This window comes from Papaver somniferum, chromosome 3 (genome assembly GCF_003573695.1).
Source record: "Papaver somniferum cultivar HN1 chromosome 3, ASM357369v1, whole genome shotgun sequence".
Taxonomy (NCBI): domain Eukaryota; kingdom Viridiplantae; phylum Streptophyta; class Magnoliopsida; order Ranunculales; family Papaveraceae; genus Papaver; species Papaver somniferum.
In genome coordinates this window covers 141,246,985-141,258,985 of record NC_039360.1, presented here as the reverse complement: position 1 = coordinate 141,258,985, position 12,001 = coordinate 141,246,985, and the positions used below count along the sequence as shown (strand labels likewise).

General features: G+C 37.9%; 1 protein-coding gene and 1 long non-coding RNA gene across 2 annotated transcripts; one reads left to right on the top strand and one right to left on the bottom strand.

The window, feature by feature from the left end:
- Positions 1-1,018: 1,018 nt before the first annotated feature.
- On the bottom strand, positions 1,019-3,458 carry LOC113360044. Its single transcript, XM_026603596.1, has 3 exons — positions 3,237-3,458; positions 1,822-3,102; positions 1,019-1,774 (listed from the first exon to the last, which is right to left on the bottom strand). The coding sequence occupies exons 1-3, from the start codon at positions 3,456-3,458 to the stop codon at positions 1,019-1,021; spliced, it is 2,259 nt and encodes a 752-aa protein (XP_026459381.1).
- A 6,308-nt stretch (positions 3,459-9,766) lies between these two features.
- LOC113357553 lies at positions 9,767-11,439 on the top strand. Its single transcript, XR_003363687.1, has 2 exons — positions 9,767-10,038; positions 10,205-11,439. It is a non-coding gene; the product is annotated as an uncharacterized LOC113357553 (long non-coding RNA).
- The last annotated feature ends 562 nt before the right edge of the window (positions 11,440-12,001 follow it).

The window sequence follows — 12,001 nt, the reverse complement described above, 5'->3', positions numbered from 1 at the left end:
GAACCATGAAGTTACATTTCTCCCAATTCAACACAAGATTTTTCTCCTTGCACCTCACTGGGACAAGAGTGAGATGATGGAGGCATTCATCGAAAGAAGAACCAAATACAGAAAAATCATCCATGAAAACTTCAATAAACCTTTCTACCATGTCAGAAAATATGATTAACATACAACGCTGAAAAGTGGCGGGTGCATCACACAACCCAAATGGCATGCGTCTATATGCAAATGTCCCAAATGGACAGGTAAAAGTGGTCTTATCTTGGTCTTCAGGGGCAATAGGGATTTGGTTATAACCGGAGTAACCATCTAAGAAACAATAGTAACTATGGTCGGCTAACCTCTCAAGCATTTGGTCGATGAATGGCGGAGGAAAATGATCTTTCCTCGTGACCTTGTTCAATCTCCTATAGTCAATGCATACACGCCATCCGGTGGTCTGCCGAGTGGGAATCAATTCATTACCATCATTCTTGACTACGGTAATTCCTGATTTCTTGGGTACAACTTGAACAAGGCTGACCCAAGTACTGTCGGATATCGGGTAAATGATACATGCATCCAACAGTTTCAGAACTTCCTCTCTTACTACCTCTTTCATGTTAGGATTTAGCCTACGTTGCATCTTTCTAGATGTTTTGGAGTTCTCTTCTAAGTAGATATGATGCATACAATCGCTAGGACTAATACCTTTCAAATCTGCAATGGACCAACCTACAGCCGTTTTATGTTCTCTAAGGACATCTACCAACTTACTTTCTTGTTCTAGTGTGAGATTAGAAGCAATAATAACAGGTAAAGTGTTTTCAGAGCCTAAGTAAACATATTTTAGAGTGTCGGTCAATGGCTTAAGGGTCAAAGTTGGAGCTTTCTCGACTGATGGGACTAGACGAGACTCGGACAGTACAAGAGGTTCAATTCTAGGCATCCATTTACTAGTGTCCAGCAGTGGGGTGGAGTCTAACAATGAGTTAAACATGCTTCTAATGGATCTTCTAAATGAGTTAAACTATCATCATTCATACCTTGCCCAAAATAACATTAGTGGGCAAATAACACTATCATCATTCATACCTTGCCCAAAATGAGTTAAACATGCTTCTAATGGATCTTCTAAATGATTCTGCAAGAAGGTATCATGAATAATTTCATCAATCATACAAACAGTTTCATGGTCATTAAAATCAAGAGGAGAACGTGCAACAGTAAAAACATTCACTTCCATTTTCCAACTACCAAAAGTCAGTTCCATAATACCATTCCTACAGTTTATGATCACATTCGCGGTTGCCAAGAAAGGTCGTCCTAAAATAATAGGAATCTGACCACTAGGGTCTGCCACAGGTTGAGTATCTAGAATTATGAAATCCACAGGATAAATGAAGCTATCAATCTGCACAAGAATGTCTTCTACCACTCCTCTAGGAATTTTAATGGACCTATCAGCCAATTGGAGTGTAACATTAGTGGGTTTCAAGTTACCAAGTCCTAATTGTTCATACATAGAATATGGCAAAAGATTCACACTAGCGCCTAAATCTAACAAAGCATGTTCAATCTTGTGTTCTCCTATAGTGCAAGCAATAGTAGGACAACCAGGATCTTTGTATTTAGGTAGCGTTTTTTGCGTAATGATAGAGCTTACCTGTTCAGCAAGGAAAGCTCTCTTTTGAATATCCAAATTACGTTTCACAGTGCACATATCTTTCAAGAACTTAGCATACATAGGAATTTGTTTAATGGCATCTAGAAGAGGAATGTTAATCTTAACCTGTTTAAAAACTTCTAAGATGTCACTAGAACTAGCTCCTTTCTTACGGGTAGTAATCGTTGAGGAAATGGAACACGAGGAACATAAGTATTTTCATATTTATCTTTTTCAGATTCATTGGTTTCTTTTTGTGCCGAAGGTGTAACCTGCGTCACAATGGGAGTGTTCCCAGCATGCTCATTTTCCTTAGGATTACTAACATGATTATCAATGACCCGTCCACTTCTTAAGGAAGTAACGGCTTGGACTTGATCGGAGGATTTAGCACCAGATGTGCTGACCTCAAATGGACCCTTAGGGTTAGGCATTGTTTGACTTGGGAATTGTCCCTTGTCTCTATCATTCATTTGACTAGCAAGCTGACCTACTTGTCGTTCTATATTTGCTATGGACCTTGCAGTGGTCTGCTCTAAGTTTGTTATTGACTTTTGAGTAGCCTGCATAAACAAACTTAGACTTTCTTCCATACTAGGCATTCTTTGGTTAGAAGAATCATTAGGAATGGAAGGTTTCTGTGTGTAACCACTAACATTATTAGACTGACCTTCATACTGACCTCTAGACCATGAAAAGTCAGGGTGTCTTGCCCACCCTGGGTTGTAAGTATTGGAATAAGGGTCACATTTACGACGATTATCTTGATAGAGAGCATTGACTTGCTCACTACCATCGTCATAAAAGGTCTGGTCTGAAGACTCGACAAAAGTCTTAGCTTTAGAACTATGTTCTAGCGATTCAAGCCTTCTTGTCAAAGAAGATATTTTAGCGTCAGAGTCAAATTGAATATCAACTCTGTGCGCTCCTTTGCTATTAGCAATTGACCTTACTGGTTCCTTAGCATCCCACTCTTGGGTTTTTTCAGCTACCTCTTGCAAGAACCCATAACCCTCTTCAACACTTTTATCCTGAAAATTACCAGCACAAAGTGATTCAACCGTGGTCATAGTTTTATGATCTAATCCTTCGTAAAGAATCAACGTAAGCCTAGGAGTATCAAATCCATGGTGTGGACACTGCAGCAAAAGATCATGGAATCTCTCTAAGTAGTCACAAAGAGATTCTCCCTGTTGTTGCGCAAAACTATTCAGTTTCTGACGGATGGCAGAAGTCTTATACCAAGGGAAAAATTTGTTCAAAAACAGTTTTGTCATGTATTCCCAAGTCCTAACCGACGAAGGAGCCAAAGCATCTAACCAAGATATTGCCTTATCCTTTAATGACAAAGGTAACAACCTAAGTTTAAGGTATTCATCAGACAAATTTTTAATTTTAACCGTACCACACAATTCTTCAAAGTCTCTAATGTGATAGTAAGGATTTTCATTCTCCTACCATAAAAGTTGGGAAGAGCCTGAAGGGTATTTGTCCTAATCTCATAAGTTGTTGTTGAAGGGTATTTGTCCTAATCTCATAAGTTGTTGTTGAAGGGTATTTGTCCTAATCTCATAAGTTGTTGTAAGACTCTATTTGCAGGCAAAACAATGCATGAAGGTTGAAAGACTCTATTTGGATACATATAGTCTCTCAAACTCTTAACTGGAGGGTTATCACCCTCATCATCGGATCCAATGCATGTAGTAGCAGGCAAAACAATGCATGAAGGTTGAAAGACTCTATTTGGATACATATAGTCTCTCAAACTCTTAACTGGAGGGTTATCACCCTCATCATCGGATCCAGCCATAAATAATGGAGCAAATTTATTTCTATCCCAACCAATCGGAAAATCTCGCATACACAACCACAAGCAAAGAGTTGAATCGCACTTACCTAAATCTCGCATACACAACAACAAGCAAAGTGTTGAATCGCACTTACCTTGCAAAAGATTTGCAAGTAAATCAAGCACTTACTCTCTTTGAGATCGTTACCAATTCCTATGCCGCAGTCCAAACAAACTAAGAATGGTACCTATAAGAGTCGAACCAAATCAGCAAACAGCAATAACAAAAATCTAAGAGAAAAGCTAAAAACAAAGCAATAACTAAAGAAAATTAAATCCTAAACTACTGACTAGAAAGTCTAAATATCAATTAGAGAGGGTTTTGCAACCACTCCCTGGCAGCGGCGCCAAAAACTTGATGAGTCGGAGACCCGACTTTGTTTATCCGCAAGCACACGGTGTCAAAAAGAGCACACAAAAGCAAGCACGGTTCGTTCCCTCAAGGAGTGTGAAAACTACTAATCAATATCAAGAACTATCTAACCAAATTCAATATTTTCAGAGATTGTTGTACCAAGAAAATAAGCTAACAAGTCAAGTAGCGCAAAATTATGAAGATTGTAAATCAGGATGTGGAAATATTAGGGCTTCGAAATCCGTTGCAAGCTATTTTTACTTATGTTCTATCATAAGGTCTCAGATTTACTAGTGTGAAGTTGCAAACCTAGCTACTAACACACGGAAGATATTTCAATTAAGAACAATAGACAAGGATTATCAAGAGGATATGTTTATTCTCAACCTAGAAGGAAGAAATCCTAAGCAGTAACCATACAAGGCAAAGATAGTCAAAGGTTTATCATAAATCATTTATCACCAAGATTCTATATGGATGTTGTTCAAGAATTCAACTATGAAATATACATGGCATAAGACATGAAAACTCATTAAACAAAGAACCCAATCTTGAGAAACACAAACATTACGTTAAGCTTTTATTTTTGAAACCATTGTTTAAGAACATAAGTAAATCAAACCTACAAGTTCATCTTTCACCCTAATGAGGAGTTTAGCTAGACATGGTTTTGCTCAAAGCTATAAAAAATGATATAGAGATGAATATTAAACTAAGCATATGAATCACAGAAAAGCAAAATAGCTAACCCTAGTTTTCTTCCCTGTATACGGCGTATCTTCTCTTCTCCTAATCGCTGGCTTATAAAGCAGTCAGTTCCTCCTCTTGCAACAGACTCCAGAAAATAGCAAAGCCCAGTCCAGGCCCTTACTTCCAACTTCAGGCCTTTCCAAATTCCGACCAAGTCCGACCACAACACCCAACTCCCTGTGTTCACAGCTGTGACCAATACCACCAACAAGACAAACCCACTAAGCGTACCAAAAACATCACCTCTGCCTTCTATTCTCTTCTTTCTCACAAACAGCTACAGAACCTTCGAGTTCTTCTCAAAATGCATCATCTTCTCTGCGAATTTCCATCATCGTCAAGAATAGTACAATACTAATTATAGTCCGAGCAACGAGGTCACAGTAATCACCAACCACAAACACCACTGCCTGCAACCAACATTTCAGCTGAACTGATGCTGCTTATCATCCTCTTCTGTGCAAATCAAGTATCCTTGCAGCAACTGCAGGTCGACAAACCGTGACAGCAGCACTCGTGAATTGACTACAATTCAAGCTACTGCACCAGCTCCTTGATCTTTGTAGTCTGAAAACTCGGTTCATGAACCCATTGTTGCTGTTGTTCTGTTACGAGATTGTTCCAAGGCTAATCAACCTCATGTATCATTCCTTGGTGTGCTAGCTTTTATCTTCATTCATGTCTGCAAGCATTGCAATGCCAAACACAGACCCTATAACTTCACTGAATCAGCTCCGAACCCTGCTCCATACAATAAATCGATGGCAGTAATTCACTTCAACTGCCAAGCCACAAATCTGTTCTCATTCTCATCTGTAGATCAAGATATATAACAGCCATTTCCTTGCTCTTCTAAACATCAAATCCACCACCAGCAGCAGTTGCTCTTCGACATTCAACACCAATTTTAGGTCAAAACTCAATCGACCCCAAGATACACAGATCCACTCTCGCTGTTGTAGGACCTTGAAGTAATTTGCATATCTCCTGGCTCTTCTCGCTGATTATTGACTGAATCCAGTTCACAATATTCAATCAATCGAACTCTTAATATCACCAACAACACTTACTTTCAGCTGTTCTGCAACTTCAACAATCGCCTAATACATCACCAGCTCGAACCCAAGACCAAATCAAAGAACCCCAATTTTGGTTAACTTCAAAAACCTCCACAGATTCGTCGGTTCAACACCATCTTCTACTCCATCTGTTGTTGTTGTTGTTGTTGTTGTTGTTGTTGTTGTTGTTTCTCAATGGAGATATGCCCAAAAACCCCAATTCAGTTCATGCCTAAGATCCCCTTTCTGTTGTTTTTTCTCATCTATCTTCCCTCTCCCTGTTGTCTCGATCTCTCGCCATTGAAGATGAAAGTAGCAGCAGCTAGGAGAAATGAAGTTTCTATTTTTCTTTACACAGAACAATTCATGCGGTTTCGATGACCACAAAGAGAGAGATGTGGTATAGAACTGGCCACGTCACCCACTTACTCTCTAGTGCAGCTCACATGCTTGGCAAAGAGATAATTTCTTTGCTCAACCTCCTGGCCATCGGATCGCTTAAGTGGTGCGGCCCATGAATTGTTGGCTTGCAAGCTCTGACTCCTTTGACACGCAAGTTGCAAGCGCCAATTTAGCTTCTAAGCCATTAGTTCTCAGGGTGAGAGGATTTCACTTGTATTCCATGAAAAAGCTCTAAAAATATAGTTATTAGTGAAATATCGAGGTCTGGCTAGTATAAATGTGGGTATAAACGTGTCGCACTTACATGCTTATCATTACTCGACAAGGTTTTTAGCGAGACAACACTAATCGCATCAAGTATGTTGAACGTTTAAGACATAAAGATCGCGTTGATATTACTGAAAATATATGAATTAAACAAATGAATGCCGATAGTCTGTTAAGAAATGTAACTTCCAGAATCAACAACAGGGTTTTATAAACATTCAAGTCACCAAAGTAATGTGTGATAAACTATCTTTGACTACAGTAGACTAACGGAAATTGTCTGACATCAGGGGAGCATCTAATGGTATGTTGAACTCTTTTCCTTCACCGAGGTTACTTTTTCCCACAGGGTTTTATTGCTCGGCAAGGTTTTTAATGAGACAACGACAAACACCAGGAATGTAACTTCCCATCTAACGTTATTGTCTCTCTCACGAGGATTTTCTGCCTTAGGAGTTGTGAAGCAACTAGTCAACTTCAATGGAGCAAAGTGATCATCTGCAACAAATCACCTTTACTTGCATCTGTCACGTTTTACTTTTTCCCCTTCGTCAAGGTCTTATACCACTGGGTTTTCCTTGTCAAGGTTTTAATGAGGCAACGTATACGCATCCAACTATGTTCTAAGTTTAATTAAAGTTGTACTCTCTTTTTTTAGTTCAGGTTTTGTCCCTCAGGGGTTTTCTTGACGAAGTTTTAACGAGGCAATTAACTTAGACTCGTCGATCTTTAAAGATCTTATTGCATGTGACGAACTATATGTAAAATGCGAGACAACATGTGAAGTACTACATGTGAAGTGTCGTGCCAAGGTTTTAACCCACTGGGTTTTAGTTGTCAAAGTTTTAGTAAGGCAATTGATTTCGGCACAAGTCATCAAGGAGAGAACGACATTTGAAGAAGCATTATGTATAAAGCTTTGTTATTGAACCGCACAAGGGGGAGTGTTACAGGGCCTACGACCCATGGATGTGCGGTCCAAAACAAAAGTCTTTTAGTCTTCCATTTTCAATTGATTTCAGCACAAGTCAGTAAGTAATACTGTTTCTAATCAATGGAAAATCCTTCTATCTATCTTCTTCATTTTTCCCTATTATCCTGCAACAAAATCATAAATAAGAAAGTTAATATCAACAAATCATATGAAAAGCAAAGTTGAGATTGATACAATTGTCTCATAGATTATACGAGCCCAGGTGCTCTTATATCCAAATAGAACTTTGCAGACATCTTTAGGTTCTCCTCTGGATTTCCCACCACGAAGACGTTCCAGCTGTAAATATTGGGGGGAATGTGTCTCGCACTGGGTGCAATTGGGGCTCTAACCTCCGCATGTACACCATGTTTCGCCTGCGGCTGCTCCTCATGCTCCTCATTTTCCTCGTCATTATCATCAACACCACCATCACCATTACCATTACCATCATCCTCATTCTCATCCTCATCACCACCAACATCATCATTACCTTCATCCTCCTCCTCCTTAATCTCCTCCTCATCACCACCGCCACCATCACCTCGACCAGAACCACCATTACCATCATCAATAACGTATTCGCCTCCTAGAGGAATTTTTTCTTATTCCGTACCTTCTTATTCATCTCTTTCGGAAGCAGAAACAACATGAGAGGATGAAGCCGACGAATACGGACGACTCATTACCTTTATCTCTGGGTTCACGGATAGAAATAGGCTACCTCACTCGGTCGTTTTCCGCGTAATGGACCGCTATTTAAGTATTTTCCATGGCGGGGAGGTCTGGAATGAGGAGTTACCATGGGATTCTTATCTTTCATCTTGCTACAATAGTCCAAAGACAAAAAAAGGAACCAATAATACATCAATTTTCTCAGTTCAAGGGTCATCAATAAGAAAATATTAAACATAAACGACCCTTCAACACAAATGACGACTCCAAATTGGCCCGTGACGATTCTCAAATATACAATGACGACTCTACTGCGCTTTTAGATGACGACCTTTCCAATTTTTTGGAGAAGTGGTTATTTATCATATAGAGTCGTTAGTGTTTCGAAATGGGTCGTCACAAAAGAATCGTTAATGGTTTAGAGATTATAATTGACGACCCTTTCATTATTTGGGACATAAAGGTAGTTTTTTTTAAATTATAGAGAGTCGCTACTTTATAACAAGAATCGTCAACAATGTAATTACTAAATTGACGACTCTAATTTAGGGCAAAAAACGGCAAACCTAGTTCCAGGTCATTGTCTCCATTAGCCTAAACGTTAACGATTTTTCATTATATCAACATGCATATGAAAAATCGTTCACATACCCTAGAACTGTAACTGCAATTTTGCAGTTAAAAACCTAATTTTCCAACCAGAATATCAAATTAAACGCAAAAAAAAAAAGGTTAGATTAGGGGTTTTAGTTCACATACTTTCTGATTGGAGCCATACCTTGCTCCTATTCCGCCTGATTTGATTTCTGCTTGGTTCTCGAATAAATCCTAGCTTTAACTGTATCGACGAGATTAGGGACCTGAATTATTTTCTAGCAGTCTGCTTGGTACATGCCATGTTTATAGAAAAGGTTAATTGTCGATTAAAGTTTTTGCATCGACGATTACGACGATGAATCGGTTGAAAGAAAAAAATTCTTCTTGAGATCGTTAATGGAGGAGAAGAGAGTGGAAGAGGGAGGAGGAGGGGTAGTCTGATTTTTAAAAGTGGAAATAAATTAGGGGCCTAGGGTTAAGAGTCAATATGATTTTAAGATTAGTATTAGTGAAGGGAAAAATGGTATTTCACCACAATATGGGAGCTCTCTATATTTTTTGGTGTGGGTAAAAAATCGATGAGGCCCCTGATTGTATTTTGGAGCCCCCAGTTAAACGATGTCAAAAATGGTTAGTCGACATGGTTGTAATAGAAAAGAATGACTGATGTTACTACTAAAAGTCATCTATTATTTTAATATCAACGCCCTTCTGAATAACAACATCTAGTCTATAAAAAAAATTTACCTACACCAGTACTGACGTCATTACTAACAAGACAAATCCTCAATCTCTTAAAAAAGCACAAAGTATCATCACTAAGCTCCCCCAATATGGAAAAAGCTAAAATACCCAAACCATAACCATGCATAACACATTGATCTAAATATTTAGTACATTTGCGCCAATACAACCTTCAAAATTGCCTGGCCCGGAATAAAAGCACAAATACCTTAACCTGTGAAGGATGAGACGTCTATAGAATCCATACAAACATGGTTTTTAAAAGCGTAAGCTTCGCTCCAAATTTCACTAATCCGCTCCAAAACGTGCTTATGAAGCGTAATTCCAATGAAGCAGACGCTTTATTTCTGAAGCGTAGATTCGCTTCAAATCTTACGGTTCACGCTTTTTTTCCTTTTGTTTTTTTATTAGATAGGAACCATACGATAAAGTCAATGAAGCCAATCCAGATCCCCAATTCATCTCTTCTTCTTCTTCTCTCCCAAGTTCTAATCATAGGAGGTATCTAAAGATTTTTAACCCCCAAATTTCATATAGGGTTTATAAAAAAATTAACAACACTCTCTTTTTAGTAATTCTTTTCATCTTAAATTCATTATTGTATTAAATTCATTATTCTTTTCATCTTAAATTCATTAATCGAACCCATCAATCCAATCAATGATTTCAAGCTACTGGAGTAGATTATAAAAGATGAAACTATCAAAACTTTGAAGTCGTGTAAGCCATCACTCATCAAATTCATTAATTCTTTAATTTTGCATTGATATTCTTTTAATTTTTGGCTTGCTGTATTGTTAAATTTTAACCTAATTATTTGAAATTTTAAATGTTATCTTACTGTTTTCTTCCAAACTTGAAACTTATACATCATGGATAAAAATAGCAAGCAATCCAAAATCTCGTTTGGTGGTTCAACCTCAAATACACCAGCAAAAGATCCAGCTTGGGAGCATTGTGAGGCAGCAGACCCTGGTAAGTGAAGACATGTTTTGAAATGCAATTATTGTGGGATAGACTTTTCCGGTGGTGTTTATAGAATTAAAAATCATCTTGCACATACTAGGAAAGATGCTAGTCCATGTAAGAAGGTTCCTCTAGAAGTAAAACAATTAATTATTTCCTACCTTAAAATTTTTAAAAACAATAAAGAAAAGTGTGAAGAATCAGGTGCTTTGGATTGTGAAGATGAGTTAGGGGGTAAAGAGAAGTTGATGAAAGATGCTTTTGATAGAACTAAAACACCAAACACAATTAATAGCTACTACAAGAAGCCAGGCAGAGATGATGCTTGTATAGCTATATGACTTTTTTTTTGCAAATGCGGTGCCTCTCAATGCATAGTAATAATGTGCATGAATGTTTTCAAATTACTGAGGCCGAAGCAAATAAGAAGAAACGGAAAAGAGGTATGAAAATGCATAGTAATAATGTATATCATTTGGTTTTATACATTAGAATATACTTTATGCGATACAACTTTGTGACTTTAATAGACAGCATCAATAGCATCAATGTAGCTTGGTAATTATTTTACAAAACTGGAGATATTGCAATTTTTTGCCATTAAATATTTGTATATATCGACTGTGATACATCTTTGTTGTAAGACCGAGGAACCTAAGTACAATGGAACTTGCACAAGTTAAAGGGAGCAGCAAAGAGAAGGAAATAAGACTTGTGGATGCAGATGAAATGCAAGAAGTTGAAGAGGATGATATAGAAGGAGACTATATGGAAGAAATGGAAGATTTTGAGAGAACTGAAACTCAAATGCAAGCAGAAAGTGATATGAATGGATTTCTGATGATGGTTGTGATCTGGGAGCTTGATGACTGTTTAGATGAACCTATTTTGGTGGTTAGTAGTAGTGGGCAATTGACATATAGGTAGTTGTCGCCTTATCGGCATATATATTTTGTAATCAAAGGTTCAGATACTTTAACATGAAAACATATACTTTTTGGGTAGTTAGATACGAGAATTAGAAGCATATTTGTGGATATAATCAAAGGTTAACTTAGAAGCTATATTTTGTAAAGTGAAAATTGACTGTTATATCATGTATGACGAGTCTGTGACACTTGACTCAGTTAATGAAGTTTATATTTTGGGGTTTCATTATTATTATTTACATGTATCTAACTATCTATATATGAAAATTATTTTCAATACATATAAAAAAACATAACTATGAAGCGCCGCTTCATGCTTCAGCATACGATTCGCTTCCTAAAAATAAAAAACGCTTCACGCTTTAAAAACATTGCATACAAACATCCTGGCCATTCTCCCAGTTATGAACAAGAATATCTTCAGGGCGCGGATCTCAATTATCATCTGACAAAAACCCAAGGGCAACTTCTTTACTGCAGGCACGCCAGCCTTGTAACAGATGTCAGCAATTATGTTACGTACAAGATCATGCCGAAACTTGATCCCAACATATTTGGCACAATGGAGTACATGATCACCAAAAATATCCATGGCTCTATTGCAGCTTGAGCAGAAGCCACCTTCGACAAACAAGGGGATATCAAGACGGTAGAAAACTACGGCTCTAAATTGTCTTAGTCCAAGGCATTTCAGACCACTGATGGATGCGGCCAAAAGATAATCTTGTGAATGTTTAACACAAGTGCATTGTCACAGACTGGAACATTGAAAATTGGATGGGGATTTG